The sequence below is a fragment of the Cyphomyrmex costatus genome, unplaced genomic scaffold (genome assembly GCF_001594065.2).
Source record: "Cyphomyrmex costatus isolate MS0001 unplaced genomic scaffold, Ccosl1.0 scaffold254, whole genome shotgun sequence".
Classification (NCBI taxonomy): domain Eukaryota; kingdom Metazoa; phylum Arthropoda; class Insecta; order Hymenoptera; family Formicidae; genus Cyphomyrmex; species Cyphomyrmex costatus.
Window position 1 is genome coordinate 1,113,130 of NW_017276629.1, and position 25,158 is coordinate 1,138,287.

The 25,158-nt window shown below is 35.9% G+C and overlaps 1 protein-coding gene across 9 annotated transcripts in view; it reads right to left on the reverse strand.

The window, feature by feature from the left end:
* Positions 1–25,158, reverse strand: part of dlg1 (MAGUK family member discs large 1) — a 540,434-nt gene that overhangs the window by 125,760 nt on the left and 389,516 nt on the right. For all 9 annotated transcript variants that reach the window (XM_018540590.1, XM_018540588.1, XM_018540591.1 and 6 more), the window contains one exon: positions 11,047–11,082. In XM_018540590.1, coding sequence (XP_018396092.1) covers positions 11,047–11,082 — 36 coding nt within the window. The remainder of the gene's footprint in view (positions 1–11,046; positions 11,083–25,158) is intronic.

Genomic DNA, 25,158 nt, shown 5'->3' on the forward strand with positions numbered 1-25,158 from the left:
GATCGAATTAAATCAACTTCCTAAATACATACACAACAGGAAAGGCTATGGGAAATTACAGAGAATTCATCCAAATTTGCCAACTTTACGGAACGTTAAGCGCTGGCAAGCGATTATTATGAATATTATCAGCGTGAATTACGCGTCGTCTACGTAATCCACGCCGGAGCTACTTTTACGATAATTTGTACATGTCAACCGCGACAGTTAAGAGAAATACGTGGTTTCCGTGAGAAATACATGAAACGAGTTACATCAACTTGTGATGAAAATCTACCGTAACATTACGATTTTCTTTCACAGAACTTAAAATTTTGATTCTCATAGGCCCGGTTCCACCAGTAAAATAAATTTTATTCTCGGTTCACAATTCTTAGATTTAGGAAAAGATAAACATAAGTTGAACCGAGATTACGATTAATCTTACAGTGGTAGATTTTAATATATGCAAATGGTTCATTCGTGTCCTGCACATTTCTTTTCTTTGGAATACTAACAACATCTCGGTGAACAACAGTCTTTACTTTTTCCTTTTTTTAATCTTCGCTGGCAACATGAGATCTTTAAAGAGAGAGGCATGATATTTTGACTGTGAATTCTAAATTTAAATCTGTAAAAAGTAAGTAGTAAAATACAATCCGGAATAATAAAACAGAAAATGTAAGAATTATTCAATAAACTTTGTATACTTGTAAAAATAACAAAAATTAATCCAGGAACACGAATGATCCATCGTGTATAAATAGTACCAACTAAATTATTGAATGTAAATATATTTATTTGATACTAAACCATTAAATCGATTTAAGTATTATCTTTTAATCGAGTACATATTTATTTATTGCACAAGTGAACGTTCAGTTCAAGATTTAGTTAAATTAGTAAACTTTATTGAGTGAAAGGAAATCGTGTGTACTTGAGGGTAATTAATACATACTCCTGTTAAAAGCATAATATTAATAAGAGGAAAATATACTAATTTTCCGCGTGTCTTCGCACAGTCGTCCGCAGAACCAAACGGACGGAGCCGTCAAGTCTTTCACGTTCTACCTGAGAGACTTTTATCCTGGGCGATCCTCGGTATCCAGCGCGACCGGCAACGACAGGAGACGATGATGCGGCGGCGGCGTCAGGACGGAACATCGAGCCGTCCCTGATGCACACGCGAGCCTCCTCGCATTCCACGGCAACGAACACAAGCGCGCACCGGCTACACACACGTCGCGCACACAGGTGCACGTAGTAATGCACACACACACACACACACACGTATACGTTACAGTGCGCGCGCGAGCGCACTGTAAACAGGTTGCACCTAGAGACTTCGGCGATTCGGGTGATTTGCACGACGCGACGCGTCGCGAGCGAGCGAAACGCGTAAACAGAAACGCGGGAGTCCTTGTCCCGCCGCGTACACTCCGTTTCTTGTCCTTCTCACCTTCTTCTATCCTTATCTCTCCTCCGTGACTGACGCGTGATTCGAAAGGCGTTAGACGCGTGGGAAACGGCGGAGGGAAGATCGGTTGGCGGCCACGCCAAGTGCACACCGAGTGTGTGTGCTAAAAAATCACTGCCGGTCGGTAGAGGTTAGGTTCACGTTACCTCTTCCTTTCTCTCTCTCCTCCTTTCCTTATATTTCTGTCTCGGCACCTACGACACTGGCGTGGCGGATACGATGCGGTCTCGCGTCACTGCCGAGCGCGCGCGAACACTCTCGTGATCCTCCGGTGTCTCTCCGACGAGATAAAGTTGACGACGCGAACGCGACTGCCGTCCCGCAGGCGGCTCGGAGCACGGTTTTTCGGAATGGAGCAACGTCGGCGGCGGAGCACTCATTCGTCGATCGCGTACTCCAGTCGCGGCCGCTCACGGCGGGACAGACCTATTCGCTGCTGACGTCACCGGCTGACCGAACACCGGTGTGAAGTCGCGCTGCACGCACGGCTGTGCGCCGAGCGGAGCCGGAGATGCACGAATCTGCACGATCGTGAAACCGCGATCCTATCGCAGGATCGTAAACGTTCGCATCGGTACCCTACACTCCAAAGTACCTTCAGATTTCAGATTGCGTTGCTCTTTTATAGTACCTGCGCAACGACCAACAGGTGCGCTTTTTATTCCTACGTCCTAAACTGTATTAAAAATTTCTCTTTCGTCTAATATCAAATACATGTATATAATTATTTCGCTTTAAATTTCAAAAGTGTGTATCAGTTCAGCTACAGAAAACAAATCAGTATGGTATCGAATGTAGCGATATTAACATTGTCATTGAGAGTTACAGAATCGGAATACACAGGTATTATTTTATCCTTATTTTACGTTCAATAAGCAATAAAAATAAAATTATAGCTGAGCGATTCTCCGATGTAGAAATCTGAATATGACTCTTAATTAGCGATCTATTTGTGAAATACCCGGAAATTGCTTGTAGAAGAAAAAGGATTGTACATGGATATTTGAGAATAACTTGAAGATTGCCTGTACGATACTTTAAATTGCGTTACAGATTCTTGTACTAAAAGACAATACTTGTTCGACATCAAAAAGTAACATACAAATTATCTTAAAAATTGTAAATAATTTATACATTGTATATCTTTATACTGTTAAATTATAATATTGATGTTGTGTTACTTTTAGTTGGTACGCAAAAGAAACTATAATGAATTATTTTTAGATATTGAAAGTAGAAATTTAGAATAGAAAGAAAATTTAAAAATGAATATATTTGCATAAGAAATTATTTTTATACGAGACAGTTATCCATAATAACAATAAACAAACAGGCTAATGAGAGTCAAAAACTGCGGTAGTTAGTGCGAGTTTAAAATTCTTTATTACAATATAATTATAAATTTAATCATTAATTTAATGATTAAATTTATAATTATATTGTAATAAAGAATTTTAAACTCGCACTAACTACCGCAGTTTTTGACTCTCATTAGCCTGTTTGTTTATTGTTATTGACATTCTCGAGAGTTCTATTTTTGATTTAAATTTAGTTATCCATAATTTGTATTTGCATTTGTAACGTGGGTCCGTTAAACAAAGTTGAGAGATATAATTGTGGGCGGAAACGTGCGCAATGGATGAGTCAGAATATTCTATATAGAGACTCTTGCTTTTTTTTAAATAATACGCGGGTAGTAGTCCCCCTCTCTAAGAACATGTGTTAAAGTATTCTCTTAATCTCTTTCCTCTCTTATCTCTTTATCTCTACTCTATCCCTCGCATTTTTATTGATTGCTCGACACTTCACTGCAGAAAGTTCCTCATTTCTGCTACTTATCGTTTTATCGAAGTAGAACATAACTTCATATTACACTTAATTTATTCTTTTACCACTCTTCGAATTCAATTTTCAATGACTTGTAATAAATTTTTCACAAAAAGTTGTGCATCCCTGGGAATCTCTAATCTGCAAACTCAAACCGATTTTGCTAAGTTAAGCTTTGTATTCATGAAACTATAGAAATCCGAGATTTCGGCTGAAGAAAAAATTAACCAATCATATTGATAATGTAATTGATTTGTTGTTTCTCAGTCCAAACCGATTTTTAGAAATTTCACATCGATTTTCTATCTCATAAAAAATGTCTATCAATTTCCCTGAAAGATTCTCTTTCTAAGTGGCACGACCGCGTACACTTTCGTCCCTGGTGATTCTAGCTCGTCGTGTATAGTACACACAAGAGACAAGAGTCGAAAGAGTTATATACCATGCTGAAAACGTAGACCGTGACTTCAGGTTCGTGCGAGGTCGATCGTGAAAGAGCGAGCGACCGACCAACAGGATGGTTTCACGCTTCGATTTCGTCAGGCGTCGCGCACTTCTGACAATGAGAATCGTGACGTTTTTTCGTACGCGAAATTCAACGCAACAATTGCCGCGATCGTCGTAACGCTGAATTCTGCGTTCCGTTCCTGTCAGCTAGTACTCTTCCGTTTCTCTCTTTTTCAACTCGCGCGAGAGCAAGCGGCGATGCTTACGGTGTTGCACAATCGCAAGAGCATGGTACCGGTTCAGGGTCGGTCGGACGAAGCTTTTACCGCCAACTTTTTCCGATTGAACGAATCAACTTTCTCTATTATATCGATCGCTTTTATATCCATGTTCCATTCGTCACATCGTGAGGTGGACGTCGATATATGGCAAATATACCGAAATTCTGTGCCGGACGTATGTTTGCAGTGGAACATAGGTAAATGCGTGCAAAATTTACAGGATTGGATCCCTCAGGTTATATGGTGAACCATGACCAGAGATCGGTAACAAGACTTAGATTTGTTCGCGTTGCTCGAAATCTCCAAAAATCTTTTTGTTTAAAATGGGATATAATAACATAATCGAGCGTTGAAAAGAAAGAGAGCGAAGGTAATAAGGAAACGTGCTGTATTGCAAAATTAATATAAAAAAAACTAATGTTACCAGTGAAAAGAACACGTTTAAAATAAGTACTCGAGATAGCCATAAAAAATTTTATGAATTCTATACCTGATTTGCGTCGAAACATATTTGATCATTTTAACTTAAACATAAAATATCTGAAGAATAAAACATTTTTTTGAACAAAAATTTCAAAAAAAGTTATGGGGTTTGAAAAAAATCATCAGATAAGTATTCATTATATAAGGCTTAGGTTGATTTGTTATTGGACCCAAAGTAGCTCATCTGATGCATGGTCATTTTCAAACTCTATAACTTTAATTTGAAACATTTTTTTTTCAAAAATGCATTGTTCTCCAAATATTTTATGTCTAAGGCCAAACTCGTTCCAACTCAAATCGAGTATAGAGACCAGAGAATCTCAAAGTATGACCATCTATGTATAATAGAATACTTACTTTAAACGTGATTTTTTGATTGGTAATTTCGGTTATTATATTTGTTAATAGAACTGTATATATAGTTATTATTACTAATACTATAGTAGTAGATATAATCATAATTATAGTAATATATATAATAATTACAGTTATATACAAATCAAACAGTTTTTCTCTCAGTGTAGTTTTTTTACATCACTTTTGCAATATAGCATGTTCCCTTGTGTATAAAAAATACAAACAACGCGAACAGATTTATTTTAATACGTGAGTTCTTGATCGCCAGATCACCTATCCGCAGGAAAAAGTACGAACACGACGCGTGACACGAGCCAATAGTCTACTGTATAACATCATAGCAGGAACCAATTTTTTTTAGAAGATAACAGGATATTCAAATTTAGCGAGTCTGCCGAGGCGTACGAGTGTCGTGTTTTTTTTTTCGCGGACATGACAGTAATGAATAAAAAATCCAAATGCAATGATAAATTGCGACATCTTCTTTTCAGTTTTCTTTTTTCTTGCTACAGTTATTTAATTCCCCTTTTAACACTAACGTGCAGCGCGCGTACCTTCCATGAATAAATTTTTCTTTTATTTAATATATTATAGTTATGAAGTAAAATATAATAACATATTAATTTTATAAATATATGAACATAATATATTGTAATAAAATTTAAAGTGCAAAAATATATAAAAAAACATAATTGTAGTAAAAAAAACGTAAAAATAAATAAATATAAAAATAAAATAAAAATGCAAAACTATACATAAAAAGCTACATAAAATTATATAAAACATTTTTGTTATAGATACATTTAAAACAATTAATTTCAATATATTTTCTAACGATTGTATAATTTTAACTAAAATTTATGTATTATTGAACTTGTTTTTAATATTATGCAAGTAGAAGACAATTATATTAATGATGTGAACAGTTCAGAAAATAAGATAAAAATAATAAAAAAATTCAAACACAATATGATAAATATATTATGATAAATATTACATATCTTTTATTTCTTTTATATAATTATTCGATCTTCGAATTGTATAGAAAAATATACATATATTAATGATCTAAACTAAACCAAGGACATAGAAAATATGTCGTTGGTATATTAAAAATGAATTGCAAGGATTTTTCAAGGATTTTACGTTTTGTTAGTTGTTCAAGTATATCTCGTACAATACACAGCTCTGTGTAATGGTAATAATGTAGCTTGTCCCGATTTATGTGAAATCTAGGAAGTCAGGGAAAGGGGGGGGGGGGGGGGAAATGTTGCATCGAGTCGAGTTCACGCTATCACGTTGTTGTTGCGGAAGGATCGTTTGAACGATCCTTTGAGGCTCGATTCTCGCGGAGGAAATTTCGTCAATCAACGGGAAATTCGGGAGCAAGAGCAACCCACGTCATATATAGCGAACGATGCGAAATTGAGGACGGGATGCTGCGTTGTGTCCGGCCAATTAAGGTGAAAGGGTTGTGCTCGGTGACCTCTGACCGAATTTCATATCGCAGCTGCGCGAAATTGCCTCGAAAATCTCTTGCAAGGTTTTGGGACGTTTCAATTTTTTTTTTTTTCAATTGATCGCATCAAAAAAGAGAAAAACAAAAAGTACGCAGTGGAACGCACTGTATATTGAAAATATTTTCGACTGCTATGTTAAAATAATATATTCGAAGCGCGCTCCACGCTCGAGGCAACAGCGCGATGGAAGAATGGTGCAGTGCGGCGTGAGAATATTGGCTGACATTCATTTATAATTTGCAGTTTAAATAAAAGAATTTGCATATGTATATCATATTTTGTATTAAAAATATTTTTCTTCAGTTCTAAACTTATCACTTCTTGTAAAACACTTTAGTCTTTTATCGTACTTAGGAATCTCATTTTACATTTTTTTCTCTTATATATTTTATTACAATAATATTTCTTTTTAGTTTCCAAAACTCCACGTTCGTTTTGTTTATAAAATTTATAAAGAAATCCCACGGCTAGATTAAAATTATTCTTGAATTTCTATCCAGATCGGTACGTTGCGTGAAAAAAAGAATGTTTTCAAACAAAACTGCAGGTGACACCTGTAAGGATCTACGACCCAGCTGTGTGCGCTCAGTCGATAAAAATGCAACGATCTACCGGGTGGTGAGAGTTAAAATATAACGCTGACGTATACGACTCGAGTTTATTTGAAATTCGCGACTAATCACAGAATACGCACATTTACGCAAATTGACAAAGCGCGTCGCGCTGCTACAATTGCGACGTTTACTTTGACAAGCGACGATGCGCATGTATTATTCATATACCGCCAAGTTTCGCGTAACGCTCGAGATGTAACAACACCTTCGCCTACTTGTTGTCACTGACGTCTAATTAATTAATGCATTGTGCTCAATTAAAGATGGTTTAAAGCGATTTCGCGTGTGCGAAAGTACAGTAACAATCATGTACATTGATTTTCTTTTGTCTTGATATAGCGATTGTGGATTACAGAAGTGTCCGCGCGAATCTCATTTTTCCCCAAAAAGAAGAAAAAAACAGAAAACAGAACATAATATTACGATAAAGTATAATCTGAAAAAATTGTGATAAGGAAAAAAATGGAAAGGTAGGAAAGAAAAAGTAGAATGATGTAATTAAGTAAAAGACATTTTACATTGTTCATACTTCTCATTAATAGGTTGATTGATTAATATTATATACATTTGTTTCTGGACAAATTAATAGAATGAATGCAAAATTAAGTTACAATTGTAAAGTTTACGTCAATAACACAATTTATACAATTGTTGTCGGATAGGTACATGAGAGAAAGCTATTGTCTATATAAAAAAAAAGAAGAGGAAGACATCAATATATAACATATCAGAGGAGCAGAGTTTCGCTTTGTTTGCCATTTATTTTTTGAAACAAAAGCGTTTTTTCAGATCAGAGAGATCACGTGACATCGTAATTAGCACGTGTGTTGCGGACGGTGTCCGGTTATCTTTTGTTTTTTGTAGAGATTCGTGCACTCCGCCTGGTCCCGACGGTCCCGGCAGGATTCCTCGCGGTCCTGATAATGAAAAAAAAAAAAACCAAAACAGGAACTTAAGCGAGGAGTCTGATTCTTTCAGTAACCTGAATGCTCGTCGTAAAACGTAGGAAAAACGGAAACAAAGTGACAGAAAGAAATAGAAGAGGAAACAGAAGAGAGAATTATTGTCAAGCCATAGAGTTCCCAGTGTTAAGTGTGCAATCCAATAGTACTCTAACGAGCGTATTGCGGAAGTAATACCGACAAAGCGAGGAAAGTAGTTTTTGCCGATCGAAGTAAGACCGATTTGCGAAATGTCCTTGATTGGAGCTTACGTCAATAGAAATCCCGTGTGTCGTGCAATCGCGTAAATAAATAAATCTAAAATTTCGTCTACCGTCGTCGAGTCGCTACTGCTTGTCGTAGCGAAACTCCCCGGCAATGAGCTTCAGAGTTTGCCGATGATAGTTAGACCGTGACAAGGTGATTGGGATTCGAGAGAAGCGAGGGGGAGGAAAAAAGCTTCGTACGCCGGAAAACAAAGAGAAGTCTCTCTTGGAAGGAGAGACCAGTCCCTTTGAGAGACCTTCCACAAAGCAGAGAGAATGTGTTAAGAGAACAGAAAGAGAAAAAGAGATTTGCCGGAGGGAAAGGAGGAAGAAGTGAGGAGATAAAGTCGATGCACGACAACAAAGGATGTTGGGCGATGCGCTTTGTGCTTCTGGTGAGAGAATAGAATCTCGCGAAGGGAGTACGGATGACGCGGTGGATGACGCGTATTATAGACATCCGAAACAAGAAGGTGGCTGGAGTACTATCTTTCTTCTCAGAGGTTCGAGCCATTGAAAAACAACATGGGGTAGAGTGCCTACAGCATGAGAACTCATCAGACGAGACACAATTTTACGTATCCCGTTTGCCGTAGGACGATATTGCATTCACTATATTGACTAGTCACGACGATGCGAACGTGTGAAATTTTCATCGTTAGATTTACTATTGTATAATTAATGAGTCAGTTCTAAGACTTCTAAGCAGAATCGTCAGACTCGTAATTTGTTCTTGTAAGACTTATGCGTATGTACTATAAGACGCATTCATTCATAAATATGATTTCTCGTAAATCTTGTACAGCTAGCGAGAAGATGTCTGTATGTAAAGGTGTTGCATAAAGTTGTAAGCACTTGTTCTTACAAATCTTACAAGAATATGTTACGAGCTTTACAATTCGGCTTGACTGGTAAATATATTAATATTATTATATATTTAAAATTTTCTATATTATTAAATTCCTATTGTGAATTGTAAAAAATTAACATTATCCTGTTTATTGTAGTGTTATTACGGATATATTTTATATTTTCAAACTGAAATTAGTTGGAGCAAATCGTGTATGCACGTATCTGCCATATGACTTATTCATGTTAATCACTTATTAAAACTCCGGAAATTGGAGCGGCGGAAGGATAAGCTTACTATATACCTTATATGAGGACGAGCAACAAATTCGAGGTACAACAATTACAGTCGCGTCCTAAGTGTCCTCGGTCTCGCGGAGAAGCAGCAGTGGCACGAGATACGGCAAAGGTATCAAGATAGATCCGATTAGACGCCAAACTAAATCACATTCAACGCCGCACCATTGTTAAGTGTCTCGTCTACCTTCAGATTCCTCTTTGAGAGTGTTTCGCGGACTACATTGGATTATTGAGGGGATACCTCATGATGAGCCAGATACGCTCCAGTGATTCATCTGCAGACTTCGTTTCTATATTATACCGCGATAATGTGTGAACAGCATTGCCACGAAATATTAATACTAAATTATAGATTACGGGACATAAAAAGAAAATAACCTTTTTTTAACTCTTAGTATACGCGACTATAATAAATAGTAATATATAATAACGCGACCATAATAATAAAATACTGGAAAATCGAGCTATTTAATAACGATTAATTTTCCTATACATGTTTTCCACAATTCCCTCACGTGTAACTCAGTGGACCGTTATTGCGTTTAATCAAGCAATCGCACGTTAGATACGGTACACGCAGTAAGGAATTAATTAATCTGAATCCAAGTACACTGTACAAAGAGAGAGAGAGAGAGAGAGAGAGAGAGAGAGAGACCGCAAGGGCGGGAAAGTGTCAACAGCAGTTTCTGCGGTAGCACGCGGTGCGATCAAGACTCTCGATCGTCAGACTGCGATACGCGTCGTGGTTCTCTCTCAATCCGACAAACATTTTCGCAAGTCGCAATATCTTGCTAGTCTCGTCGCGCCCGCATAAACGTCATTAAACATCTGCGTCCTTAATAACGGTGCGCGATATACACATTGTAATTTTATAACCAGATGATGAAATAAAGAGTCCTACAGCACGCATCGCTGTCGTGCAAATCGTTTTCCCACTGGTTTTCAGTTGCAGCCGCAGGTTTCAATTACTAACGAACGTCAATTCTTCGTAACATAAATTATTTATTGATTTTAATTGCTCGATAGTGACCAAGGAATCGCGAAAATATTGAAAACGTTCATGTCTGTCTATGATATATAACAGATATAAAAGTAAGATTCATATTTTTCACTTTTTAAGATTCAGCGAAGTTGAAAAAGCCTTTCACATGTAAGTTCTGACACAAACCGACTGAAGCCTGTTTCAAAATCAAATAAAAAGTGTTGCATTCTTTTGATGCGCACTTTTATCTTAACATAATGCACGGAAAAAGACTTCACTGCTAACCCAATATCGAAACACACTGAAGAATACGAATTTCGTATCTCAACGTCAAAAACTTTGGTAACAATGGATACATTTATTGCAAGCGTGTCGCAAAAAGGCTTACGAAAATCATGGCAAAAAGATTTGGGAGCCGTATTATACTAGTCGTATATATAGGAGCATGTAATTTGCATTAAACTGATTCTGCCGCTGTCCAGAAAATTTCGTACAACATGCGGGGTCCCGGTGAACGAATGAACGTGGCGAAGCTAGCGCATCAACATGCAAATTGTGGATTTCACAAAGTCAGCGTGCCTTTCCAAAAGTAGCGGACCAAATATTCGAGTGATAAAAGAAGCAGAGCGTGCGAGAGAGGAAAGTTTTCAGGAAAGAGCGAAGCGGGTGTGTGTTAATACAAATTATATTTTCGCAAACATTTTCCAAGTATTGAGCGCTCACCTGGTCACTATCGTGTCCGTGCCAGCTGTCATGACTCTGTAACAAAAAATGTCTAGTCAGAGAAATGCTATTGCTAATGAATACACGAGACAATAATATTCAATGCTTATACTATTATTACTATATACATTACGTAATAATATTATTGTCACTGTACAACGGTTATTCAAACGTTCTTTTTAAGTCAATATTACACATATATGTGCGGTTGTGTACATTTATCTTAATAGAATGCTCGCGTTCGAGCTGAAATGTTCGTAACCAACGTATATTCTGTTTTTTTTTTTTTCACGAATAGGAGATACACAGTAGCTCATTATCCCATAACATTACACTGCAACTTTTGTGAATAATAGTCGCTCATATTATCGTCATTACAAAGACACATCGGCCTGGCGCAACATCATTTCGAATGTTAAGGTAGCATGTGTTTAACGCGACACCATTGTACCATTGTCTTCTGTGAATAAACAGGTCGACAACTGGATCGTATGGACATGTACCTTGTTTTTGCGGGTATAACGTTGGATAAAAACTCAAAAATTTAAATAACATACTTATTATGTTTACATTTATAAAATGTTTCTCTCGCTCATTAGATTTTTTTAATAATAAATATTCATTATTAATATAACAAGTCAATATATAGTTGCGTTCCGTTATTCACTGCGAGTACTGAAAATCTATAGTACCAATATTAATGTGAACTATTCAGTACTCATAGTGAATAACACAGCTTATATGTATAGTGCCATTTTTTTTGTTGCAACGTGAAGAAAATACTTTTTAACAAAAAGAATTTATGATAAGAAGACAAAAAATATTTTTTATGCTATATAAAAATAAAATAATTAATATTAAATATATAAAACATTATTAGATAAATAATTTCTATTATCTTCTCTCAAATTAAATAAGTTCTTTTATGAATAAAGAAATATATGTACAAATGCTTAATTCATGTATTCTTTAGTCTAATGCGGTTTTATTTATCGTTGAGACTTCATAGTGCATAAAAATGTATGAAAGTATACGTATAAGTATAGTTCAGATGTCATCAGAAGATGAAAGTACACATCAATATAACCACCGAAGAAAAAAGTAAATTTCACAAGAAGTAAACGTTTTGATAAAAAAAAAAAAATGCATAGAAAAATTGGTACAAGTTAAGCCACTCTCTAAAGTCTTTGCAGTGAGATTTCATTCTTTTGAAATGCGATTTACTCCAAAGAATTTGGAGAGTGCACTTAATGTGTACCTAAATGAAATTTTGTTGTATTATGTACAGTATTTGCTATTCGACTCGGAGTGCTAAAAAATGGATATGCCATTGCAATACTTAACAAATTTAGTAACTTCAGCTGTACCTATTAATATTTTAAAAGCCTTAAAAGAGTATATATATGCATAAAAAAATTTACATTATTGATGGAGTGAAATTTACCAATCTCTGAAAGTTCTACGCAACGGAAGTCGCGCGAAAATATCCCGCGACAGGGTACAAATTCCTTGTTTATTGAATATTAAAAGCAAGAAATGTTGGCACGAACCAAACACGGTGACGTAGTCCAATTTTTCACTCCACTGATGCACGACGAATCTCAGCAACATCGAGATTTATTTCTCGAAACTCAATGGTTCGCTCGCTCGTTCGCTCGCTCGCTAGCGCGATGGAAAATCGAGAGGAAAGACGGTAGGCAAACGATTGCTTTTCCCAACAAAGTACACGACGTTTCTGTGTCAAACGCGGGTCATTAGCGACAATGCATTTCGCGATGTGTACACGCGAGAATGTTTCGTCAATTAAATATAAGAATTCTCTGTTTTCGCGAGGAAAGAAAACCGTTGCAAACTGAAGTCGCAGCGGTTTTTCGCATCATATCCTCGATCATGAGATACGGAGGAAATTTCGCGTCTGGAATATTCTCTCTTCTTACTCTTCGTAAGCAGAACACCGACCATGCTCTACGCGGGTGTTTTATTAAATCGATATGAACAATATTTCCGGCGTTCGTTGTCCGAGCAGGGGCTCGAACTTATGTCGTTCTTGTTACGACAAACATTCAATCACATCGTAAAAACCTCCATTGCTGACACAATACGTTTTCGCGACTGTTAAATAATAATACGAATATGTTTACTCTGAAGATACCATCTGAAACGGATCTGTTTTCGAACATGTTCGATAACGGTGCTGATATCTCGGTCGTTTAAGCATTAACTTGTCGATGTATAGTCAGTAACAACGCGACGATTGTATTTTGATATAAATGTGAATATATCGGATAATTATTGTTGCAATGTTTAACATTACAGTGGCAATGGAATTTTAAAATATTCATGAAAGCCAGGCAAAAAAATATAATTTCGAAAATAAGTTATTCATTTATGTTTCCCTTAATACGTGCATTTACGTATGCAGATATATGTATTTACATATGTTTAGTCACAGCCGTACATTTCGCGAAATATAACGTACCTACGTGCGGAAATGTATCGTACAAGCGTATCGTATCTAGCAACGAGTAATTCGGGTAATTTTCATTTTTACAAATAATATACAGTACATCGTAGAAATAAACATGCAAAAATACAAGAGGTATAACGCAGCATCTGCCGTGGCATGTTACGGAAAGAAATGTATTTCGTTGTTTCTGCCGTGAGGGTGTCGTGAAAGACGAACAAACGGCGAACTTGAATCACGACGCGACGTGAAGAAAGATTTACAAATCGACTTTCCGCGGTTGTTTTCATTGGGCAATTCGCGGAACGTTTCGCGGCGGTGCACGTGACTCCGACGCGGTTCATTAAATCGGCGTAAATAATACGAGGGAGCGTATAGACGGCTATTTTATCGAACGCGTGGAGGTCGAGCCGGTGCCGGAAGTATAGGCGGCGGTTGCGTTGGTGGGTTAATGTCGGGCTGCCTTGTTAAATTTATGACAGCAATATAGGCATCACGGAGGCAACGTTGAAACGTGCCCCGTGTACTCTGGGTAACGTTTGTTCGATATACGCGCCGCGAGAATTTATGGAAATCGGTTGTCCAATCGCGCTTCCTGTAAACAGCCACTTTTTTAATATTGAGTTTTTTTCCTCGAAAACGGAAACCCGGTCACGGTCCATCGTCGCGGCAAAATTAATCATTTTATTTTATAGTTTTATCTCGTATAATAGACAGATATTTACGATAACGATGAGAGAGATAGAAAAGGAAACGTATGTATTGGGAAACAGAATCATGCAGAATTGATAGAGGAATATGTTTCTCTCTCTCTCTCTAGATTTTTATGTAAACAGATGTATATTCTAATTTACTGTTTCATACTGACACTTTAACGCCCGTTTCTATCAATGTAGTAATTTTAATTTCGGTTCAACTAATTCCCTCTAATAACTGTTTCATTTTTTTCTAATTTTAAGAATTAGAAAACAATGAAGAGCAAGTTGAACCAAAATTAAAGTTAATCTACATTGGCAAAAATGGGCATTAATAATCCTTTTAAGGTTTTTAATAATTTTTTATTCATTTTTTGATATTTTATTTTTGTGCACTCACACAATCATTAATTTTTTATGTTTTGATGATTTTTATTTTTATATAAACATTTTTATTCTGTCATTTTTTGTTTATATCTTTAATTTATAATTCCAATATTAAGTACTTTAATATATTTGAACACTGCTAGCATCCACAATGCTGTCACTTTTGACATTTAACTTATACATTTTATTCTTGCTCTCTTCTTTATCGCTGTTGCACGAAAAATCAATTTTCACTACACAATTTTTTTAATCATAAATTTCATTTTTACTTTATTCCTTGCGTGGATTTTTATCTAACAAAAACATTATTGTTTAAATTATTTTATTTTAAATTTACATCATGTTTGCATCTGGACTATTAAATGGCTTGTTGACTCCGTTCACATTCCATCGCAAGCTGTTGTTTTTTATTATGCTTTTAATTTATAAATTTATTATTTTCAACTGTTGAGAATGACTGAATTAAATTCAAAATGTTCCGTGATTTATTTTAATGATTTACGTGGATAAAATATTATTATTTCTCATCTTTACTTGTCAAATTTGACTTTTCTTTATTACACAGAGTTGTAAACATGTTTCTAATGCTTCAAATATATTTTAAAAATACAGTATTATAAAAAAAATATATGTAAAACATCGATTAAACATATTTTAAACTGTTCAAAATACGTTGAAAAAATATTTTTTTACCAACCCTGTGTTTATGATATACCGAAAACCAAAGTACTTTTATTCTGGACAATTAAAATGCGCGTTCCAATAACGACGATCTTTTAATGTTGTCGTGTTGCATAAAATTGCTTTTCCAATTAATATCGGAGCCCTGAACCAAGCCTGAGCATGCAAATGCAATCAGACCGGTTTTCCGGTTGCGCCTCGTATCGATTCTTTACGGCGGATAGATCGGCGGATAGATTCACTCGCGGAATCGCATTTAATCGCGAACTCCGGGCAAATCGGTGCGTTCGTAACTTTCGACAATCGAGCGAGGTGGAACATGTAGACTAACAATGGTGAAAAAGTTTTCTCGTTTCCAATCGACCTTCAGCTCTCGCAGCCTCCGTCCTGCTTAAATGCAGCCCTTATTTGCATTACGTTTTATCTTTATTTCAGATTCCGTAGCTTCGATTTTCCAGAGTAAAATATCCGACACGCCCTTTTTTAAAAGTTAAATGAAGTTAAACACAAAGTAAAATTATTCATCCAAAATATACAATTTTTGTTAGAAAAATTGATAGAATTATTAATTAATTACCAGATTGTAAAGCCTGCTTTAGAGATACTTTTTACCACGCTTTACTAATTTAAGAATAACATAAAAAAGATTTTCTCTTCTTTCAATATGGCTTACATTTTTCATCGCTTGTTCTAGTTTAACAATATTAGGTAAGTCACTAAACATAAAAAAAGTAGAAAAAGAATAAATATTTTATCGAAGTGTTAAGTAGTTAATTAAAATTGAATGGGAAATATAAAACATGAAAAGAAAACAAAAAGAATGAACATTTATCAATTAGTCAGCTAGAAAAAAATGATATGTGGTATTAAAATTCCGAACTTTTATTCGAGCGCATAATTGTTTCCTTTTTATCAGCCTTCCGCAATTTTCTATTTCTTTATACAATTCCCGTTTTAATTAATCAAAATTCATATCAATTTTCTCAACCTGTTTTAGAAAAAGGACATTAATTATAATTAATGTTAGCTCGGGATATGCGTTAAAAAGGTGCGATAAAACTTTTAACAAAGTTGTATGAAATTTAATCACGCAAAAAATAAGAGCAAAATTATTTATCGTTACTCCTAACGATTAACTGTTCGTAGCAAACGGTAATTACTGCTCATTTAACTCACGTACTAAACGGACGCAGCAATTATCCGGTCATTACGACGATTATTTACGCGTAAATTTACAGAGCGATATGATTATATTGGACGTCCAGTGTAAATTGAGAAACGGTTCTCCGTTTATTTGCTGTGTAATGATAATCCATGGAAAAAGAAGAAAGATTTCGCCGGAGATGATTCGTTGAGCAATAGAACGGGAAAACGTCCCACGAGCGGATAGTGTCGTGCGACGAGACGCACGGCGAGCTCGTAAATCCAGCTTACGAATCGGACAGAATATGGGAAAAAGAGAGTGAGAAAGAAGAGCGAGGGACACGGTTAAGGCTGTTGAAGGAAAAGAGGAGCTATGCGAGCAAAGGATCCTTCAGCCGTTTAAGGAGATAATCTTAAGTAGGGTACTACTTTTCTTGTGAAATAAATTACGCGCCTGAAAGAGATATGACCTTTGAAATATGCTTTCCTCTGTTTGACATTTTTTTAAAACTACATTACTGTTAATATAATGATGACTCACAAAATTCAGATCTGTATTTTTCTTGACAATGGAAAATCGTAGATAAATTTTTAACTTTGCAAAAAAATATGTTTTACAGAGAATTTTTTAATTAACAGAATATATTTTTGATAACGTGCGTCGTTCTAACAAGCCGTCAGCTTTTTGTTATTGAAAAAAGTTAATAATAAACCACGGAGTAAACCCAATCTGTAATTGGAAGCGTCAAGTTACTTTCGAAATGACAATGCTTTTATTGTCCATTTGGCTTTTTTTTTTTGTTCAATCCTCGGTGCGTTATATTATAATTGTATCAAAGAATGATTATATAGTCAATATAGTGTATAAGAAAGACATGAAAGAAAATATCACCAAATATTATATTTATGGAATGAACAATCCGATGATGACATTGGTGTACTTAAACATTGTAAAAGCAAAAGAATCATGAGAAAATAAATCGCGGAAAAATAAAGTGTAAATGTGGCGCGACATTTTATTACCGGTACCATACATTTTTCATCCTTGAAAAGTCGCTATGATTTATCGTTAATAAAAAGAGAGCAACACTGCGGTGACCGAGGTTTAAATTACTTGAGATACGAGGATACGCGTTTTCTGAGGAAGCCCGAGTTACGAGCACGCGTCTAAGTTTTAAGTCAGCGATTTAATGGCAAAGGGGATTAGATCGACGACGTATGAGCCAGGAGAATTAGATTAAACTTTCATCTCTTGTGTGCTTATCGCTCAACGTAACTGTCGTTTCTTGAAACAATCTTCATCGTCTTTATTCAGTTTAATAATAATTGAATAAGTTTTTAGAGAAGTGTTCTCTCTTAACACTTTCCGACATGTTTCATATGCCTCGTACTTTTAATCAGAAAAACCTAATAACGCAGTTTATGAAAATAATGTATTATATTTAATACACTGTCCTTTAAATGTCATTAGATTTATGAATATTTCCACGTTAATCGTATCTTATTGCATATTCAGCTTTAATTTTTCGACAATTTCTTCTAAAATTGCATGAATACAGGACAAATTTAGTTACGTCAGGTATTTCGAGTCGTCGTTAAAATCTTTTGTAAGCACGGAATAGCTTCGTACGTTGATTAAATTTCACAGGTGTCTCGCAGTAAATAAAATTATGTCACGGGGTGCACCAGAATTGCGAGACCGTCTCATAAATTTAACGTCGCGAAGGCGCTTCTGAGCATGCCTTAACTCTCAATTTAGGAATTTGCAATAATATATTTCACGTTTATCAAAATTGTTTAATTGCGCGCAATTATTTTACGGTATTGCACGTAATAACTTTGTCGCGTGTCAACTTTGTTTTTGTGCACGAAAGATGATTAAATTAAAGGATAGAGCACAAGTCGCAGCGAAGAGCCAGCTCACGAGTATATCGCGAAGATAATTTCGGGAGAAAGGACGACAATGCTTATGAGTGCAAGACATGAAGCGAAAAGCTGATGCGTGTTGGCGTCGAACTTCTTACGGAAAATCATTTAGGCGAGCCACGCATTTACGAGATGACTCTGTCGGGCGACCTCTTAATTATAAATACGCGTTACTAGCAATAATTAATACACATGATCTCCAAGCCACGCCTCCACGACATCACGTAGATGAGCAAACACTGAATCGTTCTTTGGGATCGTGAAGCAAGCACTCGCCCGCGTCTCTCTCGCAGCCGATTCGCTTAAATTATTAACAACTTTGTTTGCTTATATACAATCAACTAGTCTCTTCCACATCGCTCCTTAATGATCAAACTTGATCAACAAGAATATTAGAGAGAGTGAGGGGGAGGAGAGAGAGAAACCACAGAGACATGATTTAATGCTCACGTCCAACAATAATTGATGAGATTCTCGCAATAAAAGACGTTGAACAAGTTCTAATGATCCAGACTCGTTTATCTTGAATAAATATTCTACGGTGTAACATGTAACATAAAACAGTAGACAAGCAAATTTTTATTGCGATTATAATCGTAAATATTGTAAAAATTCTTTTAGATATATATATATATATATGTATATGTACATACTCTTGATAAAATTTATAATTATATGTATATATAGAAGAAAATTATTAGATATGTCCATATAATAATTGCTGCACTCGAGCGTGACGTAACTCCCGAGCACGAGCAAACAAATGCATTTCCAAACGCGAGAAAGAAATATGCACTCCTTTTTAATGCATAAACTCAAGAGTTCTAGAAGTAATAGCAGGGAATATAACATGATTTCCTTGAAAGAGATGCGTTCAGTTCTCTTTAAAGACAGAACAATAAACAAACATCCTAGCCCGGCTGATAACGATAAACGGAGAATTATCATTAAGGATCGCAATAATATTACATACACTTATTAAAATTTGTGATTATATTGCTGATATAAAATTAACAATAGTCCGAAAAGTAGAAAATTCATTATTTTATCTCAGTTTTTCTTTTAGAAAAGTAATTTAATATCTGTATAATTAATTTACAAAGACATGTGCTATAAAAGAACAACGTATGATAAGCAATCCCTAGTATTTCTGAATATTCGACTTTTCATCGTGAATATTCCGTCAAAATATTTCAATAAATTTCAACATGCAGCTGCACGATACTACAATTCAAGGCTCGCGTCCATAACATATTTTCGAGCGATTTTGTTGATAAATAAAATCTCAAAAAATAAAACAGAGCAGGAAATCTGCTTTCGACCTTGTCATAGAATTTATCGCATGGTCACGGTATGTTCCTAGCGAGATATGTGACATCTCATTTAATACACAAGCATTGATTGAAAAGTACAAATATTGTAAATTCACGCAATCGTCGACGTCAACGATAAACGGTAAGTATAATATTTCAAATCGTCATTTTTTACATATTTATATTTTTCGATGTAAAAATAGCAAAATATATATAAAATAAAATGTTTATTTGTAGAATAATGGAAACACAATTTAACTTTTTAGATATATTATAGTATAAAAAAAGTAGTAAATATTATTTTTAAACAAAAAGTCTATTGAAAGAGATATTTCACTTGTTGGTTATTTAAAAACGTTTTTTTTATCTGTAATACTAATTGAATAAAAGAGAATATACGTTAAATGTATATAAAGAATATTAAAATTAAACAACTGCGAAAGTATATATCTTATGAAAAAGAAAAATGAATTAAGAAAAAAATCAGTATTAAAAAAAGATATTGGATTTTCCGAGGGATTTTTTGATCTAGTTAAATTCATTTTTACCTCGGACTCAGAGTGTCCATGTAATCTTCCAAACTGTCAATAGAATCAATACTGAATCAAACATTGAAAGGAATTTTTCAGAAGCTTTTTAATAAAAGTTCAAGGTGTGAACTATAATTTTAGATATTTATATTATAAACAGGAAGCTACAATTAATACTTCTTTCACTCATTATCAAAATTTATTATGATAGTATTATACAGAATCTATAATATAGAAAAGCATCACGCACCATGTAACTAAAATTATCTCGCTTACATTTAGATTCAACTGTCGTTAAAATGTGCGATAAAATCGCACACCATTACGCGATATCGTTCACTCACTCTTCGATATCGGTTATGGGATTTGCGATCATGCCAACGTTCCCATGTTTCTCTTTACGATTATGGAAGACTGCGGTTATAAAGGAAACGTAAAAGTGTTGTTACAGATATACAAGGGTTTAAAGATTACACGCTCGTTAATTCTTTTTGTGCGTAACCATCTCTGTTGTGCAGCGCATCTTCGTTATTTTTGTTATTTTTTCTTTCTTTTTATGATGCGATCTCAGTCCTTTGTCATTTCCATAATTTAGACCTTTATAAAACCAGTAAACTTGCGAAAGCATAGTTCGCAACAATATTTCTTTTATTCGCAAAGTACGTAGCTTTTTTAATACCGCGACATAGTCTGATCATTAAAATGAAACAACGATGCTGTTAGAATATAGATCTTGTTTGCTCAATGTTTACTGTGATCGTCGTTGAAATATGTTGAAATATTGCGGGCAGAAAATTAGTCCTAAAGAGGAAAATATAAACGCATATAAATAATACATGTATAATAAACAACATTTTGCAAAGACATATAAAATAAATCTTACGTTTCGTTGACATTTACTTTAAAGTTGAAATCCTGCGAGCTGTGCCGAGAAAAATATGTATAGTTGAAATAGAAAATAGTAAATACATATTTCCAGTGCAGCGAAAAAATTGAAATAGATTCAATAAAAATATTTATTTAAAGGATACGTATATATAGAAATATTTTATTTGCTTTTTATATATTAACTACACAGAATACTTATTTCAAACAGTATCTTTCATAGATCTTTCCTTTAAATAAATATTTCTACTGAATTTATTTAAATATTTTTCCCAACTCTTTTTACGAGATATCGCTTTTTTATACTCAAGATAGACAAAAATACTCCAAAATAGTCAAGGAATCATTGTATTGGTTAAATTTACATTGAAGAGTTCAGAGAGTATTTTGTTATGTATTATATATATACTACGGACATATCATAGTTACATAGTTTATGCTGTCGACGCATTTGAAACAAAGCATTGGATTCTAACGAAAAATCATGCACGCACCGCAATGTATCGCGTTAATATTTACGGTTGAATATTCCCCAAACGAATGACACGTGTCTCGACGTTTCATCGTCGTCGTCAGTCAATTTCTGCGCGGCCGTTCGTCACCGGAAGACCGCGTTCGATGTTCCCCGAACTAGGGAAGAAGATTTATCGGCGTCGCCTCGTGGCCCCAGAAGACATACGATGACAATAAAAAAAGAGGAACGACTAACAAAGAGTGCAATGATCCGGCAATTGGAAATCGCAAATTCGATATTTGTTATCGTCGTTCTCTGTGCCCACCATTGATTTATAATTCCGTTTCTGCTGTTCACGCGGTGGTAATAAGCGTGCGATGAAATACGTACATCGGATTTCATCAAATCCGAACTATCAACGGATGTATAACAAAGGAATGACAAAAGTGGTATCTTCTTCGGTCGTCGTAATAACTGATAAAACATTTTTGCACTGTCGCACTTTTTTGTAATGTCAGTTTTATTCCATTGGATTGATAGTACTATCGTATTCGGATTCTTTTAACCAATGTTATAATCATATATAATATTGTAATAAGAAGAAAAAGAGTAAAAGAAATCTTATATATATTTTTTTATAGTTTTTAATATTCTTATTTATTCACTCTTAATATATTCAATTAATTTTTTTCCTTTTTTAGATAAAAAAAACCTTGACCTTTATCATTTCGCCAGTACTCGATTGAAATTTATGTCTTCTATTTATAGAGTATGTAGACATTTATTGACGTTCACTGATCAAAGACGATGCACATTCGAAAGAGAGAGTTAATAAATTAATAGATAAACCATTACGCTCTATTTCGCAAAGAGTAATCGTTATAAGTCTCGAAGTGGCGGGTACAGATTGTCGATTAACGAAAAATTGCGCTGCGATTGATCAGCTAAGAAGAGCAGATCCCATCTTAATTAATGTCCAACGACGAGATCTCCGAGAAGCTATAAAGCTGCTGCCGGCCGGCGCTAATGGCGAAGTAAAATGGCAGCTTCCCGACGTTTAATCCAATGAACGAGACTTCATTACGCTCGTTACGTGTCGTCTGACAGTATATAAAGTAAGACCGGCTTGTGATTCCAGATAAACTGCGAAGAAATCGTCAGCTTCCCGACCGCGAGTTTCGCGCGCTCGATTAAACGTCTTCTTATCTCTTGTGCACGAGACAGTTTCTAAAGAGCTGCTTCTCTGCATACATTTAATGTATCGACAGGCGATTTATGCGCACTTTGCTTTAACGTATGGATGATTAAAAGAGAGATACGATATCGGATATATATACGTTAAATTCACGATAACTTAAAAATGTATAAAATGCAAAGAGCATTTACGACATACAAATTTTTATGCAACTTATAATTAAAACAAAAAAACTCCTTTTTTAATACTTCCTTTTCTCTCTTCTCCTTTTTTTTTTTTTTACAAATTACTACGACTAGCTATTAGTGGTACCATAATTCCGGGTACATACAATTTAGGATTGCATTCCCCGTCGAGAATCTCTAGCACAAACAAGTGTTAATAAGCGTTACATTAATGTGTATTAATGCAGGTGTGTGTGTGTGTGTGTGTGTGTGTACGATAATGTCGCGATAAAAGCCTCCGTATACTATACATAAGGCAGCCGACATATTTTTTAATAACATGCCCGTCGCTTCGCACGCGCGAATTTTTCGAGGTAGATACACAGAGGGATCAGCCATTTCCAGGCAGGTAATATTGCATATACGACGACAATGACGGCGCACCGAACCGTGTAGTAATGCAGCTCTAATTAACCCGGGAATTTGCATGCGTTTCCACGCGCGATCGCGCTGCGCGACGACGATACACACTCCGCGAGTTTATATTTTCATATTTCTCTGCTCGCCCAACATTTCCAACGGCGGCTAAATTATCGGATAATACCGCTCACGTGAACAAGTCGCAATTAATTATGATTACGCTCGCGCGCGTATTTAACGTAAAAGGAGAACCTCTCCCATAGCTTTTGCGCGTGAAACAATACTGATAAATTCTGTTGCTTTTCATTTTAATGACGATTAATAACAATTAAATATCAATTTTACTTTCAATAATTTTAATAACAAAATATTGCTATTAGAACTGTTTCCATCATGTCGCGTTAATATCATAAATAAACATTAAAATTCGAATTTGTTCGGTCATTTAAACGTATTTCTATGACTTATTCTTATATATAAGAAATATTTTATATTTTATTATCGTCAAAAATATAATACATGGTCGAGATAATTCACAGATCCCCGCAACTTCAATCAAGCTCTACGAAGAAAGCCACGAAAAGAATCCATAACACAGGCAAAGCTGAGATAATCGTAGACCTAAAGAAAAAAAAAAATTTGCATCGGCTGTTTTGCACGTAATCCCCTTCTTAATTTTTCTGTCTCTTTTTTTCCACCCGGAATCAGCTTGTGCCGAGATCTTTATTGCGCTTCGAAGTACCGAGGAGCGCAAACAAAGCGGCAATCTGTCGCGTGGGATGTTGTGTCGCTGTGTGCCATGTGCCACGTCGGCACGAAATTGCATTCCGTAGTAAACGAGCGAAAATGGCGAGAGAAGAGAGAATTACGTGTATATGTACCCCCTCCCCTCCCTGGCACGTGCATGTGCGGGATGTGCGACGCCTGTACATCGCACGCGGCGTCTTTGTGTATACTGCAAACATTCGCGCGTCCGCGCGCGCGTCTCTGCCTGGTCCGCGACGGCCGACGAAATTGTGCGTGGATAACGCCGACGGCGCGTTTCGCACTCAGCATCTCGCCCGTCTTTGTAACGCGTTCGCGAAAAAGTGGGGAAGGACAAAAAAAAAGGGGGAAAAAAACGCCAGTCGACCGGCTTTCCAGCGTAATCGCTTGCACCGCTTTAGCTTTGTGCTTACGCTTCGTCGCGGATTGCATCAGCCTGCATATAATCGACGCGAGGACGTTTGTGCGAGACACCTCTCGCTGCCCGCCTCACAGAATTTGTCATCCGAAAGAGAAACAGAGAGGGCGAGAAAATAGTTTATATACACGCCATCGTAACGATATATTTTTTGTTACCGAACGTTTTCCACACTACGAGATTCGAATCTCCAATACCTTCGTAACCTAATTAAAAACGGAACGAGAGAAGGCAGATGCGCAATTATTCGCGGACGCGCCAATTATTTTTCCGGTTGCCTTCACCCTCATAAGTTTTTTTCCCCTTTCCCTCGTCGCGAAGACTCGTATCTTCATTAAAACTCGAATACGATCCTCCCTTGTGGCGTTCGATGACGCGTGAAATTGTGTGAAACTTGCAGGATTTACACGTGCCGTATCGTTGCGTTATGATTTATGAATTTTGCGTTCGTCACAATTATTAACGAAAACGGCGAATATACGCGCGGCGGCGCAGCGTGGCGAGTAAATCATTAGCGAGCGCGCAATATGGAATTGAATTCGAATTGATTTCCACGACGCGACGGTCGAAATTAAAAACAAAATCGATTTTTCTTCGATTAGCGTCATTCGCTGTGTCGCCATTCGAAAATTTTTTTCATACCTTTTTTTCCTCTCTCGAAGTCCGCCCGTT